The following is a 21,799-nucleotide window of genomic DNA, read 5'->3' on the forward strand; positions in this document are numbered from 1 at the left end:
GAGAACGCTGCATTCTCTGCCAGGTTCTCCAGTCTCTGACACAAGCAGGATCTTATACAGGCCTCACAATCAGCTCAACTGACAGCAGCTTGGTTGGTCAGCCCTAAAGACTCTAAAAATCAGGAGATCACACTCCGGGTCACAGAGAGGATCAGACAGGTTTAACAGAAATGCAGCAACAATGCAACATGTTTGCAGTTCCAGATGTTCTGCCACTGGAATGAGACATATCCTTCCATCAGCATGTTGCCTTCACCAGAGCAACAAATTTGTATAAATCTACAGCAGAAAATAGTCCCCAACAAATCTGCTATTTCCATTTGCGTGAGCGACAACAGTGCCCAGCTGTTTTGGGTAATTACTTTTTTAAAGAATTAAATTAAAGTGCTACAGACTGGCTCAGAGTTTACTGAGAGACGGACTAACACTTTGTTGGTTTTGGAAATTCAAACATCATCAGCTATGAAACAATGGATTCTTTACATGGAGACGATACAGAGAAACACACACAGTATATTTGCCTCATCCTCACATCTTGTTTGAAGTGACGCCGAATGAACTTATATCTGTCCCAGGTCTGACTGTTTGTACTCACATCAGTCAATGCCAAATTTAAAAAAACACTTTGGTTGCTGCCTCCTGTAATGGAATCATGACTGCACAGCTCTCATGTCTGTTCATGCTACGTAAAGATGTGAAACTTATATAATTAGACTGCAGATCAGTCAGTCCTCCATCATTCCAGGAGGGTCACCGCCTAGACATTCCAGGTACAGACAACAAACACGTCTTTCACCTTCCGTCTGCCTCTCAGTGAGCTCAGTGTTTCTGAGGTAAATAGGATACAGCACTGACTCATAGGGATAATAAAATTACGGTAAATTTGTATTTGCCGAGCAGGGTGGGTTGTAGATGGCGTCAGCGTTCCCTTGTGACTGAATAGGGTCCATTAAGGATCCTCTGTACCCCACCCTGTTCACCTCTCTGCCCCGGGCCTCCGGATAAATCGTCTCTCTCTCTCTCTCTCTCTCTCTGCTTATTTTGCTCTTGTTAATTAGTAGAAAACACAGAAAGTGCTTCATGCTGTGAGCAAACTGTGACCGTTTCAGATTACATAAGATAAGAAACACTAACTTTATGTCAGAGTTGATATTTCGCTGTTTGAACCTCAACATGGACCTTAAAAAACATCCGAAAAATACTAATAACTTCAGAAAAGTACAGCAGTATATTATATTTTCAGATGTAGAGAAAGGATGCTGGATTTTTTTTGTCTCGCTGACAGTCAGATAAAAAGATTGATTCCACTCTCAAGCTACAGCCAGAAAGGTCCCACGCCATTGTTCTGACGGCCCATTATTCTGAAATATAGTTTGAGAAATGTCCAGCTGGACCAAAAGACCATTTGCACGGCAGCCTGTGTCGTGGTCAGAGTACAATGCCCCCACAAGACCTCTATTTCATTGCTTTGGTCTTCTCCGGCTGACTGATTTAAATCTATATCATAACGCCTGTGTGATGCATCAAATCATTCATAAATCTCACCCCAGACTATGTGTGCTCGATCTCTCTATTCTATTCCAGTGATACAATGAAACCATGTCAAGGAGCTATGCACTTTTAATTGTTAGGAATATTCATACATTAAAATTCAGATGTAAATAAATAAATAAATAAAATATAATAGAAATAAAATAAAATATAAATAAAATATAAATAAAATATGAATAAATAAATAAATAAATAAACCATATAACTAACAATAAACTATACCTAACTATGAATAAATAACTACATAACTAAATACATACATAACTACCTCACAAGCTATACATACCCTATCCCTCACTCCATCCACTCATCCCTCCCTCCCTAATCAATCAATCAATCAATCAATCAAGGTGCTGAGCTGTGTGAATGTTTGCGGAACCAAAGACACTCACCAGCTGTTTCTCCCAGTCGGTCGGACCATAATTTAGCAGGGACTCCTTCCGTCGGTTGGATAGCGATACTTTCCCGGAGTTTAATCGGAATAATTAAAATAATCAATAATCGATCAAAGACAGCGACTCACACCAAGTACGTACACACTCATTAAGTCTATTCAAAGTGATTAATGGTTCATTTAACGTCACAGGTCGTGTTTGTTCTGAGCTAGCCGGAATGCTAACGCTCCGTATAAGTTAACGTGTGACCGTTAGCTTCGATAAATGATTAAAAATCTGCTTTAATTAAACAATTAGCGTCACTTCGTGATTAATTAACAGCAGACAACAGCGTCACAGCTTAATTGACTTAATTCAAACTTAACTCGTCGATGTTGACGGATGTTGGCCAGAAATGCGTTTTCCCTGCGTTAGCCCGAGACCACAGGAGACTTAAAAGGAAGATTAATGAATATAATTAACATAATTAACATAATTAACATAATTAATATAAAAAGAGTCTGATTTATTAACTACAAGTTAATGTTACGTGACTCTAATATAGCAATAGATTATTGTAACAGCTGAAATAAACCTGAAATAAAGTAAAAAGTCATTTAATGTGAATAATTCAACTTTATTTATTTCTATAGAACAGAAATATTACATATATATTATATACATTTTATTTCATAGGCACCTTTCTGTCACCTTACAATAAATGAGAGTGACAGAGACAAACAGAAAGAACCATAAAAGTATCAAATTACAAGGATACAACATTAAAAACAGGTTAAAATAGGACAATGTAACTCAATCAGATGGAAATCTTAATTTTTAAACAGGTGCAGACTTAAAATGTGAGAGACAAAAACTAACAGTTCTTAAGGTAACAGAAAAACTAGAGATTAGAAGAAAAAGTAAAAAGCATAAAACTACAACAACGAAACAGATAAAAAGAAAATTAAGACCTATAGGGTAAAAAGCATAATTTAAGACCTGTACAGTGAATAACAGGGAGTGATCAGGACATAAAAACTCAGCAGTGAATGGCACCTCAGGTAAAAGCCAGGCTAAAGAGAGATGTCTTAATTAAATTAGATTAGATTAGATATACTTTATTCATCCCACCACGGGGAAATGTACTTGTTACAGCAGCAGAGGAAAGTGTAGCATACACTACAGAATTAGAAAAAAGTAGAAAAGGCAAAAAAAAACCATAATAAACAGACAGAAATATCTATAACCTACAATAAACAGACAGAAATATCTATAACCTACACAATAAACAGACAGAAATATCTATAACCTACACAATAAACAGACAGAAATATCTATAACCTACACAATAAACAGACAGAAATATCTATAACCTACACAATAAACAGACAGAAATATCTATAACCTACACAATAAACAGACAGAAATATCTATAACCTACACAATAAACAGACAGAAATATCTATAACCTACACAATAAACAGACAGAAATATCTATAACCTACACAATAAACAGACAGAAATATCTATAACCTACACAATAAACAGACAGAAATATCTATAACCTACACAATAAACAGACAGAAATATCTATAACCTACACAATAAACAGACAGAAATATCTATAACCTACACAATAAACAGACAGAAATATCTATAACCTACACAATAAACAGACAGAAATATCTATAACCTACACAATAAACAGACAGAAATATCTATAACCTACACAATAAACAGACAGAAATATCTATAACCTACACAATAAACAGACAGAAATATCTATAACCTACACAATAAACAGACAGAAATATCTATAACCTACACAATAAACAGACAGAAATATCTATAACCTACACAATAAACAGACAGAAATATCTATAACCTACACAATAAACAGACAGAAATATCTATAACCTACACAATAAACAGACAGAAATATCTATAACCTACACAATAAACAGACAGAAATATCTATAACCTACACAATAAACAGACAGAAATATCTATAACCTACACAATAAACAGACAGAAATATCTATAACCTACACAATAAACAGACAGAAATATCTATAACCTACACAATAAACAGACAGAAATATCTATAACCTACACAATAAACAGACAGAAATATCTATAACCTACACAATAAACAGACAGAAATATCTATAACCTACACAATAAACAGACAGAAATATCTATAACCTACACAATAAACAGACAGAAATATCTATAACCTACACAATAAACAGACAGAAATATCTATAACCTACACAATAAACAGACAGAAATATCTATAACCTACACAATAAACAGACAGAAATATCTATAACCTACACAATAAACAGACAGAAATATCTATAACCCACAATAAACAGACAGAAATATCTATAACCTACACAATAAACAGACAGAAATATCTATAACCTACACAATAAACAGACAGAAATATCTATAACCTACAATAAACAGACAGAAATATCTATAACCTACAATAAACAGACAGAAATATCTATAACCTACAATAAACAGACAGAAATATCTATAACCTACACAATAAACAGACAGAAATATCTATAACCTACAATAAACAGACAGAAATATCTATAACCTACAATAAACAGACAGAAATATCTATAACCTACAATAAACAGACAGAAATATCTATAACCTACACAATAAACAGACAGAAATATCTATAACCTACAATAAACAGACACAAATATCTATAGCCTACAATAAACACGAAAAACAATCAACCTTCAAACACACAAGTACTAAGGATAAAAGTGGCATGATGTATAAAAAGAGTATTGTAATGTAAAGTGACCATGATACAGATAATAAAGTTGTTTTTTAAGAAGTCTACAGAGCTGCAGTCCCTCAGAAAGTTGTTTTTTAAGAAGTCTACAGAGCTGCAGTCCCTCAGATCCACAGCTGATCCAGAGAAACTAAAAGCGGCTTCACCAAACTAGGAGTCCAGATGCCGAGGATCTGAGGGACCTGCCTGGTACATACTTCTGTAGCATGTCACAAAGGTGGGTCGGTGCCATTTAAAAACCAATAAGAGAATCTTAAAATTAATTCTAAAACTAACGGGTAACCAGTGCAAGGCTTTTAAAACGTGCGCTCTGTCTGTACCAATTGTAAGCGGCAGGAAGGAAGACGTAATCGAGTCTTAAAGTGATAAAAGTGTGAATTTGTTTTTCTGTGTCAGCCTTGTTGATGAATGAATCTGACTTTGGTGATGTTTCTAAAACTGATAGAAAGATGTTTTTTTATATGGGCCTCAAAGTTTCAAGGGTCACTCCCAAGTTTTTGACCTGATAATAGCTGAAATAAACCTGATTGGAAGTTTAAAAAGTGTCATGTAATATGAATAATTTGACTTTAGCACTGAGGAGGTCAGCAGAGTTCACCCTTAATATTGCATTAAATGTAATTAATATGCATGCAGCCTGACTGCTGACCCCTCTGCAGCTCCCCGCAGTCCTCATCATTATTTTACACCTCAAATTTTTTAAATAGTGAAATTAACTCTTTCTTTGTAATGTAGCCGGCTCCACACGAATGCACATGGTGGTCAGGTAACACTGGGGAAGTTGGGTCTGACAACTGTTAACTAATTTTTGGGTGCTGAATCCAAAACTGATCTCAGTTTTTCTCAATCACGTCAAGTTTTTGAACTATAGGATCCCCGTTTTCTTAAAAAATATGAAAAGTCCTGTACTTAACAGATATGTTAACATGCATTTGAATGTTTCTAGTGGTAAAAAATCAAATATTTAATCAAGGAACAGCTTCAAAGTTCATTCTTTCAAAATAAAAGCATGCATTTTTAAGCAAAAGAAGTTATACTTATCAATATTCTGCTTTCTTTTAGGTCTAATTAAAAAATCAGGCACATCATTTAATTATTAATTAACCTCAGTTCTATTTCCAAAAGTGATTTAGTGAAAGAATGAATCAGATCTGTCATATTATCTTATACTGTAACAGATATGTGCTTGTTTCCACTTAAACCAAAGTAACAGTCTGTGCAATGATCTTTTTGGGGATACCAAACGCAACTTTTCACGTGTTCCTTTGGTCCACATCTATAAACTCTCCACACACTGCTTCCACACTTTGTGAGGAGCCCATGGCTTGTTGTCTTGATCACCGAGTTTTACTTTAAAATATGCAAAATATGCTCGTTTGATAAATGCACTGATGTTTGCTTTCCTCTGACTTGGAATGGTGAAACTAGCACAAATACAGCAAAAGGAGTCAGGGTTGTTTAGGCGTTTACGACGAGAAGTAGCAGGAGCAGACCTGATCTGGAACAAAGGAAATATATACCTATGGAAATCAAACACTAAGATGGAATAGTTACAAGCTTTGAAAACTACAAAAACAGCATCAAACCAAACAGAACTTACAACAGTATGGTTACAAGGTGAAGAGAACAGCAGCACAGATCCTCTTCATTCTACTATGCCAGCTTTCTGTTTGCAGACATTGATAGTACTGACCTATTGGGAGCTGCACACACCTCTCACCGCACTGTCTCAATGTGACTGCACAAGTTGCCACGTAGCTGCAGATGAGTCCAATCATAATCAGCTGGAAAGTCTTACTACAGCTGATCAGTGGAACTGGAAGATTTTGATGTATCTTCGGCTGCTTCACCACAGGTGTAGCTATGCTTCCTCTGAAAACACCTGGTCTGCACCGTGCAATTCTAAATGTTGTAAAAAAAGCACGACTGCTGCTCTTCTCGTTACCTGTCTTGAACGATCTCAGGTTTGAATTGATGTTTTACACGTTAACTGCAGCAGTGACCAGAGCTTTATATACAGTAATTAATTCGCCCTTTATAAACTGTGTCATTTCAGACCACAACAACCTAAACGGGATTAAACGACGAAGGAAAAACTAAATGCTGAGCAAATGAAAGAGAACAGAGTGTACGCCTGACCCTGCTGACATAAAAACAGGTCAAAGATAATTTAAAAGCGATGACGTGATGTCGTGTAAAAGGCTTTCAGTCTCATACGTGCAGAAAAGTAACTTCCTCTGGTTTAGTCTTAATCCAGCCTTTTGTTTTTCTCTGCAGGTTGATGGCCTGTCTCGCTCCTCCCATCCCGTCTGCTCTCGCCTCGTTTCTTTCCACGTTGCTTCCCTGCGGCTTTGCTGTGGGGCCCTCGCGGTTCTGTGGGGGCAGGCCGGGCCTGTGGTGGGTCGGCCACTCGCTGGAAGCTGGATCCCTGCTGGGGAGAGACGGGGACACGGAGTGGGCCTCAAAACATCACAACGATCCGATGACGCACAGCGGGGAGGAGGGTGAACTCGAGATGAACTCTGAGTCCCAAACAGGCGAGACTAACAGCACAGAGGTAGAAAAGGTAAACTGAATGCAACAGTAAGAACAAACATTAGATAACTGTTAGGGTGCCACTTCTTCAGATACCTTGTGAGGTAACTGCAGCCTTCTGCCAGGAGCAGATATCGTCAAGCGGCCGTCAAACACAGCGCTCTCCAGTTGGTGGGCCAGGTCACTGCCCATCTGCTCCTGGCTTCCAGCTTTCCTTCTCCCACCTGCGAGAGGCACGTTCTGCCTCATCCATCAAGCGGCGGGTTTTTTGCTCCTGTCGCCCAGAGCTGAGACGGATTTGGCGGGGAAACCTCTGCCGCCCCTTGTCCTTGTGCACTCCTGAAGGAGGGACTGGTACTTCAGTGCCTTCCTCTCGTAGACTACATCCCAACCCCAAGGCACCGTCAGCTCGATCAGGATTATTTTCTTATCCTAATTTGACCACAGAACAATGCCTGGGCGAGAACTGCAGCCTTCTGCCCATGTCCACACTCATCTCCCAGGACCTGGCTTCCTCCTTGATGAAGGTGATCGCCCTCTTTGAGTCCGTCCTGGCATCTCTCATGCTCTACAGTAGTGTGTCGGCTAGGGACAAAAGCACCTTGTTATGGCGCCACCTGTATCCACAGTATATGTGTCATTATCCTCTTTTGACCACAGAGCTTGCAGTCTTCTCTCAGCAGCCACAGATCGCAGAAGGAAGGAGATTCGGAAGTCCACTTGCCATCTTCAGAGTGTTTCCCAGTTCATTCCTGCCTCGTATATTTAAATCCCACCCCAAGAAATCACTGAGAAAGTCAGGACAGATTCTGGATTTGAAGAGTCTGGGAATCACTAAATTCTGGTGAACCTCGAATTTCTGTACTCATTTTCTAAAAGTTGTTGAGTCTGGACCAAAGTGGTGGACCGACCCGCTGACATCAGCTTTCCGTTCAACTATCATGGCTAAAAACAGCAGCAAAGGTGTTGGTTAGCTCAGTTGGTAGAGCATCTGCCCTATGTACGAAGGCTCAGTCCTTGCCGGAGCGGTCCAGGGTTTCGAAGCAGACCTGCGGCCCTTTGCTGCCCGTCATTCCCCATCTGTCTCTGTCACTCTTCAGCTTTCTGTCAACACTGAAGCATTTAACCTCCCAGAATAACGTTCACCTCAGAACTCAGTGTCAGTCATAATTCTTCGAGTCTCGCCTTTCTAACCCAAACGCAGCTTTGCTCCTCCGCGGTGCAGCTGACACTCTGAGGCACACTTTAAGTAATATCTGGATGTGCTGTCGTCATAACTGCATATTTTTGCGATTAACTTAACTGGAGATATTCTTTGTCATAAGTACCTGTGCGCCTCTTTCAGGGAGCCGAGAAAGAACCGGCACCGGTAGTCAGATTTAGTAGCATGTGCGGGAACCTGTGATTATCACAGGTTTGGGCTGCAGCAACAAGTTATCTAAAATGAGGACTGCTCTCTGGAATAAAGTAGCTGTAAATGTAATTTTATTAACATTTATCTAGTTTTATGATGCTTGTTCTATTTATATTTGAGTCCTTGATAAGAAATCATCCAGAGTGACTGATGAAGACTAATCTAATTGTTCAGCTTTGATGTTCTTCGTCTTGTTTGGTTTGAAGCCATCTCGCGTGCAGACAGAAGCAGCAGATAAACGCGAGCCCTCTCTGCTTTATTAAGCTCTGACCTCCGCCGGGAGATAATGAATCGGCCCTTATCATTTTTCTTTTTCCAGCGAGCTCTCGACAGAAGGAGGAGAAAGCGTCAGAGCAGCTTCACAGATCCACAGATGTACTAATGGTAATTAACAAGGGGCGCTGCGATCGATACGCATTCAGAGCACAACCTCATTTCATCTTCATTTTGTGCTGAGAAGATCTGAGTCAGACGTGGAGCGCACTCATCAATGTCATGAATATTAAAATGCATGAACATTTTCAACAAACCTCCTGAGGCTGAATGAATAACTGGCTGACGTAGGAGAGACCGAGTTTCACTCCTGGGTTTAAGTTTTTGTTGTTTTTGAGTCAGAGAGTGATGGTCGATGTCGTCCAGAGGACTCCTGGGTCACTTGAACTTGCTCACTGTCAGTAATGTGTTGCAGGTGATGTCTGTACAAAGTACAAAGACGATGACGTTTTAAAACCGCAGCCAGTTCAACAATCAGGATCCAGTCGGCTCACCAACTGTCCGACAAAACCAGAGATGACTGCACGGCGCTGTTCGGACACATCAAACCAAATTCAGACACTCATATACACACATATATGGTGCTATAAATATAGTTAACATCATCAAAGTATGATGAGTTGCTTTGTACTGTGAACTCCTGCGCTGTGTGTTGTAGGTGCTGATGGAGATAGCAGCAAATAAAGAAGCTTTACTTCAGAGCACCGTCTGGATAAAGTAAGTTCACACAAAAACAACTGAGGCTTTATGTTCTCGCATTAACTCTGACCTGAGACCTGAGCTGACCTGGACCTACCAAAGATACAAGGAAGAAAGAGCTAACAAGTGTAAAAGTTTTGCAGGCTATAAACCGAAATCCTGACCTGTTCATGGTGCTAGATGAAGAGTTAATGGATCGAGTTATCAGTGTTTATCCTCTGGAGAACAGGAGTAACTATAAAGACAGTCAGTTTATGAATTTACTCTGTTTGGCTGATCAACATTTCATCCATAGTGTGGATAAAAACTGATTCATAAAAGCAGATTATCAATCATTTTTTTGATGAATCAGACAAAGTGGAAGGTTTCTTAGAGACGTATAAAAATTCCATCATATAAGACTAAATTTATATTTTATTCAAGGTTATTTGAGCTTTCATAACCACAGTGAGTGTGTTGTGTTTTGTGTGTATTATCTGCACATTGTCCTGCTCCCGACTGTGTACTGTGTTGCGGCCTGATTAGAAAACGGCCTATTTTTCTCTCCCAGAGAGCGAAACTGCTGAAAATTGTATTGTCATCTGCCACCGAGTCTCGAAACTGCTGAAAATTGTATTGTCATCTGCCACCGAGTCTCTGTGCGATGAGCTGAAGGGGACAGGACTGTGACTACGTTCAAATATTTTTTATCCTAGTTATCATACAGCTTGTGTGTTTCATCCATACGGTTCTATAAACACCCACAGGGATGAAAACCTGGCATCAGATTCATGAAACCGCAGTTCAACACATGTAGATTGAGCAGAGCATCTTAATGCACGTTTTTGTATTTCTTCTTAGATTTGCCTGCCAGGCGCGTAGCAGAGCCCAGCAGAACGTGGCCGTGCAGTGTTCCTGTGGAGAGGTGTGCGCGGGCGAGTGTGCGGATGTGTGTTTACATGTGTGTCAGGACATCCGACCGGGGACTGAGCTGCTGTTGTACAAAGACACCGCGGGGACAACGGACAATTGTGACGCACAGGACGCTGGACACACAGGTGAGACAGGTACAGGACAGATCGATCAGACAGAAACGGTGTTGGACTAACTTAGTTTTGCCTGCTCTGGGTGACAAAATCTGCCAGGCAGTTTTATTAAAAGGAAAAAAACACATATATATGTATGTATAATTTCAGTACCATCTGTAGAAGTTGCACACATAAATTGTAACCCTCAGCTGTTTATTTTATATAATTTATTAAAGTAACCAGCCTGTCTGTGTAGCTGGTGACAGCGAGTGTTTTTTAATTTAATGTGAAAAATTCAGTTTGCTCTTTTTTTACAGTTCCCAAGTTAAATGATGCCTAAATCTCTCACAGCTTGAGATACTCTAATGTTATAGATTATAATCTGTTTATTAAAGCATTTTGTTCCTGACACGACCTAAAGAAGATTTATTTGAAGCTGCGTCAGTCAGTTTTTTTGGCCACTTGGTGGCAGAACTAGCTGAAGATAGACACATTATCACATGGTAAAGCTGACATCTACATGTTCAGCACACATGGAGCAACATTTTCATTTATTCTGAGTCACGTGGTGACTATAAGTCCAATATTTACTCTCTTTTTGCTCTGGTTTTGGTCTCCACCAAGCTGTTTAATGCTCCACCAGCTGGTCTGGACCTGTATCTGTCTGCTCTTTGATGCTGAGCGGGTTTATAAGAGTTTCTTTGCCTGCTGCAGCTAAAGTTGATGCCGAACCAAAACAATGTGCTGAAAGACGCTAAACTCTCAGCTGAGGGAACTGGTTTGTTGCTACAAGTGATCCCATTAAAATGACACGCACTCATTTGAAATTTGTGATTACTGATTTTAAAAAGGGGATTATAAATGAATCTCCGGCATTAATTAAGTCAATAATGATGATGTACAACCCTTCATGTGAATGTAATGTCGGTTACGTGCTCCTGATTCATCCATCAGACTCCAGTTGGTGCTGCCCTTAATCCACTTTACATATATTTATACTCTCCACCTGGAGGAGCTAGTAGGACATTCAACTCCTGTGAACAACAACAACACGGGCCCCAGAAAACACATTTACCAGCCACAGTGTCACAGTTACAGTCGCAGTTATAGTTGAACAAAACGTATAGAAACACAGAGACCAATGAGCGTCGACTTCTCTCATCGGCTCCATGATAAAACATCATTTAATGTCATCAAGATCAGTTTCTGTTGGGCACTTTGTGAGGAGAAACATCAGCTCGAGATGAAAATGAATAATTAGAGCATGAATCATTCCTGGAAAACACAAAACACGTCGGTTAAATGAAAACACAAGGAGAGAAAAACAAAACCATTGGACGCACGCACGTTCGTTATAAAGGAATATTAAGCTCTCCGGGTCCGCTAATCCTTTATTATTTCTGGATGGTGAAGCCTTTTATGCGTCGTGATTGATTGATAGGACATTAAGAAGGACCTTCATGCAGAAAATACCCAGTAGCAACAGACTGTGGCCTCGCTGTGGAGCTCTTATTAAACCTTTGGTCTTTTTAGAGAGCGCCGATTTAAACAGATTGAGTCAATAAATCTTCGGAAAAAGTATAAATATTAAATGAAAGATAATAAGATAGGAGGCAGAAAAATAATAAAACAAAATCAATTAAATCAAATATAAACAAGTTGAAATCCTTCCTGAAGAAAAACAACCAGAGCCGACATATAGCCCAGCACAAAACAGCCGATGCGGTTTTTTTGTACAAACGAGAAGGTAATTGTGTGTGACCGCGGCTTTTTTTCTGGCATACCGACGTAAGACACTCAAAAGGAGCTCTTTTTTTATTCCCCTAAAGTGTCGAAAATATCTGCTAATCAGATGTTCGGTGGTTCGATCCCCGGCTCTCCCAGTCTGCATGTCGAATGCTGAACCCCAAATTACCCTGGCTGCATCATCAGTGTGTGAATGGTAAAAGCAGTTGCATGACAGTCAGTTGCAAATGATATAACAATAACTTCTTCCAATGTTTACATTCATTTGTGGTTATAAATTTAGTTATTTAATCTATAAATTAACCAAAAATAGGGAACTTGAGATATCTTGTGATGGGATCACACCAGCCGCAACGCCTGTCAACATGCTGATAGTCTGACCCATGTGTCATGTGTTGGACTACACCCGTCTTTAAACTCGGACACACGCCTGTACAGATTTGTGACTGCACCTTGCACTATTGTGGCGCTATTGCCTTGACATAATCTGTTCACAGACACAGACACACTGAGCAAAGTACTCGCTACAAAAGCTATTTCAAGGACTACATTTTGCCATGATGACACACACACACACACACACCAAGATATACAAAGATATAAAACAAAGAAAAGTCGAAGACTCTGACATTTTAGAGCCTAGAGCTGGATACTTTTTAAATCAATCTGCTAACCTTTTCATCCTTTTTTGTTGGACAGAAAACAAAGTGGAAGACAAAAAAGACCCAGAGACTGAAGTGCCCAACAAATCGATCATTCAAGAGAAGGAAGGGGGGACAAAGGGCGGACAGGAGGAAGAACTGCAAAGAAAACCACGCAGATGCATCAAGAGGAGACACCCAACCACAAACATGAGGAAGAGGAGAGCCAAGAAGATAGACAGGACATCCAGCAGTGATAACACGACAGTAGGAGGACACACAGAGAGGACAGGTAGTGTCCCAGCTGCTGTGGACAGACAGTCACACTGTATATACACAGGCTCTTCACCTCCTCCTGTCCGCTCCAGCTCCCGCCTGGCTGCTAAACCACGCCGCGTTCACTGTCTGACCAGCCGGGTGAAGCAGACAGAGGGACGGAGCCGGAGCTCCACCGAGAGCGCCGAGTCTGTCGCAGAGAAGGCGATTCCCACGAAGGTATCACAACCCGAAGATGCCGCCGAAGCTCTCGCAGCATCGTGCGCAGCCGAGGCGTCCAGAGAGGATGTGGCTCCGACGTGGCGTCCGGAGATCAGAGAGAGGCGGTACAAGTGTTCCAGCTGTGGTAAAAAGTTCTTCCAGATCGGCCACTTAAAGAAACACCAGTTCATTCACACCGAGGAGAAACCGTTCAGCTGCCAAGAGTGCGGGAAAAACTACACGTCTGCAGAAAGCTTCAGAGCCCATCAAGTACGGGGTGTGATTGGATGACTCTTTCTTTTCTCTTGCTATTTCTTATCCTTCAAACATAAGTGGATATATATAAATATCCGATAGTTTTGAACGGTAACTATTACTTAATTATTAAGCATTAATGTTAAAAAAAAATCATAGAGCATAAAACATAAAAATGCTGCTCACAAAGAAAGTCAGAACTAAAATGAACTACTCTGAAAAGAAGGCTGATGGACGGATGGATGGATGGACGGATGGATGGATGGATGGATGGATGGATGGATGGATGGATGGATGGATGGATGGATGGATGGATGGACAGACAGGGAACACACCCTACAGTGATGTCATAGTGTCCTGGAGCACATCTGTTCATCACTGCAGCACAGTGAGAAGTTAAACCACTAGATGTCAGCACCTTTTTAAGGTGTTATCATGTTCTTTAAGTCATCAAAAGATCCTCTCCAAAGTAAAAAAAACAACATAATTTTACATGATTTTATTGTCTAATATGAAGATTTTTCATCATGAAATAAACTGGTTAAACTAGGCATTGCTATGATGGTATGTGTACTATCAGATCGATTCAATATTCAGCAGGTTTTGAGCCAATGTTTGCAAACTCTATTGATAGGAATCCTTTAAATTTCGGTAATAAGATAAATACAGAGCACGGCGTTCTTCAGTTGAAAAATAAATTTGTCAATGACAAACTGTGTAAAATACCACAAACTGTTCTGACATTTCTTTTTATTTATTTTACAACATTTACCCCCGAAGTTGTCAGGATAATATCGATTTAGTTTTCTTCCCCCGTCCTCTGCTCCTCTCTGTGTTTTATCATTTTTCTCCCTCCCTAGCAACGCTGAAAAATAAGTAACTCAGCAAAGCAGCTTTTTGAATCCGGTGACAGCTAAAGATAATAGATACGGTTTTAAACACGCTGCTGTCAGTTGTTATCCTCTTTGCTCGGTTATCTGCTTGGCTAAAAAAGAAAAACAACCACTTGATGAATAAATGGCCTCAGAAAAACAAGACACGTCAGCAGTGTCTTTTTTTAAACAGTGTGTGTGTGGGTACGGTGTGTTTTCACTTGTTGGCTGTGAGTAGCAATTTACTCCTTTAATGAGTAGAATCAATAGCAGTTGTAATAATACATTTGACTTCAAATAACGGGGTGTTATTTTGTAGATGAGTCACCGTGGGGAGCGTCCATTCTCCTGTCCTCACTGTGAGAAGACCTACGGCCTGAAGCGGGACCTGAAGGAGCACATGGTCCTGCACACCGGTGAAAAACCTTACGTCTGCGAGCACTGTGGCAAGGCATTCGCACGCCGGCCCTCCCTACGCATCCACCGCCTCCTTCACTGCAGCAGGATGATTTACACACAGCCTCCGAAGGTAGGGAGGCGTTCTGCGCCGCACTGGTAATGATTCCCTGAAGTTTAGACTTTTGGTGCATGTGGATGTGCGGTCCGATTTGGTTTTACAGTATTCCACTGATCAGGCAACAGACAATGTGCCAGCAAAAGTAGATAAGAAGAAGCTGTTTCCACCCAAAGTACCCACAACATTTAGTCCCAGAGACGACTTTTCAAGGAGCCCAAATCCTGTTGACATATCCAGTTTGTATCCAGATTGATATTAGTAAGTCTGGACAGCAAAAAAAAAAAACACATTAAAGTATATTTTTGTAATTCAGATCCAAGCCACCTTTAAAATTTCTACAGATGCGTCTTAGTCCCGATGCTCTGGCAGCTTATGTTGGATTTCAAAGTGTCTTCCGAGTCACCTGAACCACGACACGATGACAAAGTCCAATCTAAAGTGATGGAAGAGCATCAGAGTGGCTGATTATGGAGTCTGTGGACAGATGCTGAAATAAATTGTCTGCTGACAATTTGGGTGTACAGACAAAGCTGCGTCATCAGCGTACATAGTTACGTTACGTTAAGTTGGTGATCTCTGGACACACAGATCTGATCTCTTGCAGATAACAATGCAGTCGGTCTTTAAGACCTGATTTAAGACACAAACTCAATTTGCCTCCAGTCTGAACAAAGCCTGAAAGGGTTCCTTCAGCCCATTGCTGTCTGAAGACTCGCAAAGATTATTCCACTGACGTATGAAAGTGCGACAGCTCCGTCCACAAACCGGTTTGTGGATGCAGATTTTTCAAAGTGGTGCCTGAAAAAAAATAAATATTCAAATTCCCTTCGAGCAGGAACCTTTTATGGGGTGTAAAATAATGTCACGGAGCCTTAATTTAGATTCTGGTCCCCGAGGTGGAAATGCACTGACTTCCTCTAAGTCAGTGGTTCTTAACCTTGTTGGAGGTACCGAACCCCACCAGTTTCATATGCTCATTCACTGAACCCTTCTTTAGTAAAAAAATAAAATATGATTTTTTTACTGGTGCACAAAATGAACCGTGCATTAACATCACCTTGTTCAAATAACAAAACCAACACAGTGCATGAACTCACAACAACTTACCTCAGTGTGACTTCTGCTGTTGCCTTTGAGAGACCAGTTCAGATATGCGTGGCTTCACCTTGGCAAGTGCCAGTCTCATGTCATTTTCACAGCAGAGTCTGTTCCTATTCTTAGTTTTTATGTCCAGCAGACTCGAAAGCGATTGCTCACAAAGATATTTTGTAACAAATGGTATAAAAAATTCCAGGGCGGAGGCTCCACCGAACCCCTGAGACCGACTCACCGAACCCCTAGGGTTCGATCGAACCCAGGTTAAGAGCCACTGCTCTAATAGTTCCTCTCTAGGGAAAGTCCCTGTGGTGGAACCGCAGCTATAGTGCTCACGGATACACAAAGTATTTTGATGAGAGAGTGAATGTAAATATGAATTTTGTGTGTTCAAAAGAAAACTCCATAGGACCCTTTTTAAAGTGCTTGTTCACCCGTGTGTGCTGACATTTCCAGATGACAGTGGGCAGCCTAATTGGTTTATTTTTCACTCGTGCATTCATGAATTTCTCCTGAAATGTGCATTCACCATGGAGGAGTGTTTTTAAATTGCTTCCCCCTTTTCCCTTAGCTACAGTATCTCACACAAACACAGTTTTAAAGGAGTTGTGTTTCTGTCTCCGCGCTTCTCAGTCCTATTTAAAAAATCTCTCACATAACATCTTTAAATTTTCATGCAGGTCTTGTTGTTTCTCCCCCGACAGCATTTTGAACATAAAGTATTTAAAAAGATGGTGCTGCATTTGATTTTCTCTCACAGGTGCAGTGTACAGTCTGCCCCAAGCTGCTGGCTAACTCCGGCTCTCTGAGAAACCACATGAAGCTCCACACGGGGGAAAAACCGCACGTCTGTCAGCACTGTGGGAAGTGCTTCAGTCAGAAAGGTAATATCAGATTGTCTGATCCCAGAGCCGCAACAAGCTATTGAACAGTCACGTGTGCTCTGGGTTTCTGGGGATTTAAAGTAAATAGATTTTCACTCTTGGTGTAGACATCTATTGTTATTATCGATCAGTTTATTTGTATAGCACTTTTCCTACAAATAAGATCTAACAGTGCTTCACACAATAGTATTTAGTCGCTTGTAGTTTCTGTCTCTCTGCTTCGGTACCAATAACAAAAGCTTCAGTTTTGTCCTGGTTGAGCTGTAGAAAATTCTATGCCCTCCGTAACTTGATGTCTAAAATGCAGTTAAAAAGGCTGCGGCAATGTAAAGTCGTGTGTCATCAGCATAGATATGGAAATGAATGCAGGTGAAGAAGTGTAGGTCCTAAAATTGAGCCTTGGGGAACACCACAATTAATTTTAAAGCTATCTGATGAACAGTCACCGATACTTACAAAAAGATTCTCTGTCACTGAGATTTGAGCCAGTTGAAAACAGAGATGCCAAAGCATATCAAGCACTTACAACCTGTCATAAATTAGTTATTGTCCTTTGAAGATAATTGATGACACTGTTAGCAGCTAATCATCGTACAATAACATGTAAACACAACAGCTCTGGGGTTAAAATGCAATAGGGTACCTTCGACAGAGGTAGGTTAGCTGTGTCCTGGTCTCTAAGATATCGACGTCCCAGAGCCGCCTCTTTACCGAACATATAAAGATGAAATTGATATTGATCTCCTCGTCTGACCTTCAGTAAAAAAGTGAACATATCTCCCCAAAATGTCAAAGTACTCATTTAATTGTGAAGGACAGAAAACATGTTGTTGTGATCACGTTGACTTAATTAGACTGTTACACAGGTGTTTGTGTAAAACAGCGTACTTCACCAGCTGTGATCAATTCCTTCAATTTATGTTTTCATTCGTCATCAGTCTGGTGAGAGAACCTAATCTTCAAATGCATATTCACTGCATCTCGGTCCTGCTGCGACCATAACACCCCCCATCGACTTCCTCTCTCTCAGGGAATCTCGAGTGTCATCTGAGGATTCACAACGGAGAGAAGCCGTATCCCTGCACCGAGTGCGACCAGAGCTTCTCCCAGAAACCGGAACTCCGTCGGCACATGTTCTCCCACACCGGAGGAGGTTTCCTCTGTAGCTACTGTGGGAAATCACTAAGGGACCCGCACAGCCTGAAGTCCCACGAGAGGCTGCACACTGGAGAAAGGCCCCATCGCTGTCCTGTGTGTGAAAAAGGTCAGAACGCGATATCGAAACTTAAAAGTTAAATAAAATAGTGAGGAAAAACTTCAACAGGCTGGAGATGATTCCTCTAATCTCTCCTGGATAATCACACAATCTGTGCAGGATCATCGTTTTCTCTTCATTTGGGATGCCGAATTCACTCCGCACTGCAGTCCTGATCACTGGCAGCATGAGGAGACAGCAAAGTTTCAAAGTTTACACATAGAACTTTTTGATTTTTGTAGCAGACGTTGCTGCTTTTTCACACATCTAGAAGACACACAGCAACATTTGGAGTCATGTTTTTGGCCTAATATTCGCTCTCTTTTAGCTCCGTTTTGGTCTCCACCAACCCCTGAGATAATATCTGTTAGCTTTTTGAACTGAAAGAAGCTGTGGCTAGAAATGACAATACTGAGAGTGAAGGAGCAAAACAGTAAAGGCAGCTCTGGCATTAAATAACAGTTACATAAATCATCGATGTACTGTTGGTGATTGTTGTGTTTTATGTGTAAATTCTGTGGCATTAGTCACGTTGTAGATTTATGTTTGTATCTCTGTAGAGAGAAAATCTACAACTCTTTACTTCGTAATGTTGAATCGACATCCTGTACAACATCTTTTGCTGTCGCATGTGTAAAATTAAACATGTTAGACAGAATTGTTTTATGTTGGCTGAAATCTGATGCTGTAATTTTGCTTCGTTGCCAGAGAATAAGAAGAAATTCTCATAGTAAAAAACAAACTGTGAGTCGATGTAGTTCCTCTGCAGCCCACTGAGTGACGCCAACAGAGCCGGCTGCAGAGGAACTACATCGACTCACAGTTTGTTTTTTACTATGAGAATTTCTTCTTTCTTTCTTTCTTCTTTCTTCTTTCTACAGCCGGCTCTGTCGGCGTCACTCAGCGGGCTGCAGATGTTCGCTCCTGCATACATGATTGGAAAACACAAAGTGCCGATTACAACGTCGTGCACATAAACTTTTTATGAAGCCGAACTTGTGAACTGTTGAGTTCAGCTGTTACATTATTAATAACTTTTTTTTAGATGATTACAAGCTGCATTTGATCCCTCATGACTGTGGGCACACATGGGGTTTTTCTCTTTTATTCATTATTTTTGTGAAATGTGTTTACAGTAGTGCGTTTTTGGACTCCCACTGAGGCAGCTTCATGTTGATTTAGACAGCAGCCACACTGATTGTTGATTTGATTTGTGTGTTCATTCCTCAGGCTACACGTTGGCCACCAAGCTGAGGAGACACATAAAGTCGTCTCACCTGATGGAGAAACCTTACAGCTGCCACTGTGGCGCCTCCTACACTGTGAGACAAAGTCTGCTGAGGCACCAAGCGCAGCACCGCGCTGAGGGGGGAGCTCAGGAGGAGGCGAAGGCGGCAGAGTCGGATGGAGAACACGGAGAGGAGGCGAACGACAGCAAGAAAGAGGATGTGCAAGAGTTAGGCTCGAGTCACTCGAAGCCGGTCAGAGGCAGACCCAAGAAGAAGTCGCTCCGAGAGGAAGGAGAGAAGGAGGCGGGTCGAGTGAAGCAGAAAAGGGGACGAGGAAAGGGGGAGGAAAAGGAGGTGGGGCAGGTAGAGAGAAAAGGTGAGGAGACCTCAGGAGCAGGGAGGGGAGGAGATGGGGAGGCTTCAGATGACATCCAACACACCGTCGTCTACGTCCACACAGACGACCTGTCTGCGGAGAGCTCGCTGCCTGCGGGGATGGGGCAGGAGCTGGTGGAGGTGGTGATATCGGAGGGCGCGGACCAGTGCATTGTGGTCCACGGGCAGCAGACGGTAGGAGAGCTGCTGATCTTACAGGAGGAGGGGAGCGGACTCTGCTCCGTGGCTCAGACGGTCGAGATAGACACAGTGTAGCCTGGACCGGAGCCAGGACGTCATCGATTCATGACCTTTCCTCAAACTACCTCGTGCACCTTTTCTTCAGCTTATTATAACGTGCACGCCTCAGACTACCTCTGCACATCAGACATGAACCCATTAGACGTAATTAGCTGCTGGAAGGGAGCCGCTCTGATGTTTCCCAGTCGACAACTAGAGGAGTCAAGGTCCTGCCTGTAGATTCCAACATGTTTTTATGAATTCACATTGTGTGTGTGTGTGTGTGTGTGTGTGTGTGTAAAATCTGCTCTCTGAGCCTCTTAGACTGGATTTTGTTTTGTTGCACTGTTTGAGTCTGACACAAAGCCGACGTTTACTGTGGAGGCTTAAGATAAAAAACTTAAACACACTTAAACTGAAGTTGTGCTGGGAATATCTCGACATGCCACGGCGTCTTCTGGATTTAGACGTTTTGTTGTTTACTGGAGCTGAACTGGAATAAAACAACAAAATACTCAGACTGCAGGTGTGTCTTTATTCAGTCATCACATGTTGACAGCATGCAGGAGCTTATTCTGCGTTTTAAACCATTTCTCCCTCATGCACCGGTTTTTAAGGTAGCCTGGCCTGGACAAACTAAACACTGGCTTCAGATAGCCTTCATAAAAGAAAGGAGAGGGTGAGGTGACAGGGTAGCAATCAGCAACTACCCTACTAGATGCTGCTAAATCCTACACACTGGGTTTTTAAACCAAATTTTTTTTAATTGACACAAATGCTGAAAAAATAACAATGAGATGAAACATAGAACTTTCAGATCATAATCTGACACGAGCTGTTAGAAAATTGACAAAGACGCGATACAGGAATCAAACTAAAATGGAAAATAATTAAAAATTCTCTGTTATTACAAAGAAAGATGTAGAATGTGAATCTCAACGGTGGTCAAAAGGAATTAACAAACAGTATCATCCGATTTCTGTTTTGTAAAATTGGCTTATTGAAAGGTCGGGTTAAATTTCAGCGGGTGCTGATAGTGTAATCACGAAATGCCTGCAGCTCGGGGCAGACTGTACGCAGAAAGGACAAAATCCTCCAAAACAAAAAGAAGACTGTGGCATATTTCACCATATGGAGACATAAAATACTAAAAAGGTGAAGCAGAATTCTGGAGGCAGAGACAGAAAACTGCAAAAGCAGATGGTTTCTTTGCTGTTTGTTTCTCCGATTATGTCGTTCAGACCGAATGTATTTCCATGTCTTATCTGAATTGCACCCATCTGTCTTATTTGAATTATCTATTCAGTTGTAATTTGCAAAATCTTGATTGAATAATATCTGGGTAACATGTGATCCAAACCGCTGTTTGCGAGCGTGTTTTTGGTCGATCATTACACACACACAAAAAAAAAGTTTGGCCACTTATGCATTTCAATTACATAGAGAATTTCCATCTATTTGAATTACATTGACCCAAGTAATAAGATTTACGTTATAGTACTAATAAACTGACTGCATTTATTCTCTGTTGGGTTTGGG

General features: G+C 41.0%; 1 protein-coding gene across 1 annotated transcript; it reads left to right on the forward strand.

Moving 5' to 3' along the window:
- The first annotated feature begins 1,950 nt into the window (after positions 1-1,950).
- Positions 1,951-20,780, forward strand: znf408 (zinc finger protein 408). Its single transcript, XM_027281131.1, has 9 exons — positions 1,951-2,079; positions 7,024-7,312; positions 9,627-9,685; positions 10,508-10,713; positions 13,120-13,808; positions 14,985-15,194; positions 17,038-17,161; positions 18,192-18,425; positions 19,647-20,780. Exons 2-9 carry the CDS (start codon positions 7,028-7,030, stop codon positions 20,294-20,296), a joined length of 2,457 nt encoding a protein of 818 aa, XP_027136932.1. The 5' UTR covers positions 1,951-2,079; positions 7,024-7,027; the 3' UTR covers positions 20,297-20,780.
- Positions 20,781-21,799: the final 1,019 nt, after the last annotated feature.

This window comes from Larimichthys crocea, chromosome VIII, assembly GCF_000972845.2.
Source record: "Larimichthys crocea isolate SSNF chromosome VIII, L_crocea_2.0, whole genome shotgun sequence".
NCBI classification, from domain to species: Eukaryota; Metazoa; Chordata; class Actinopteri; family Sciaenidae; genus Larimichthys; species Larimichthys crocea.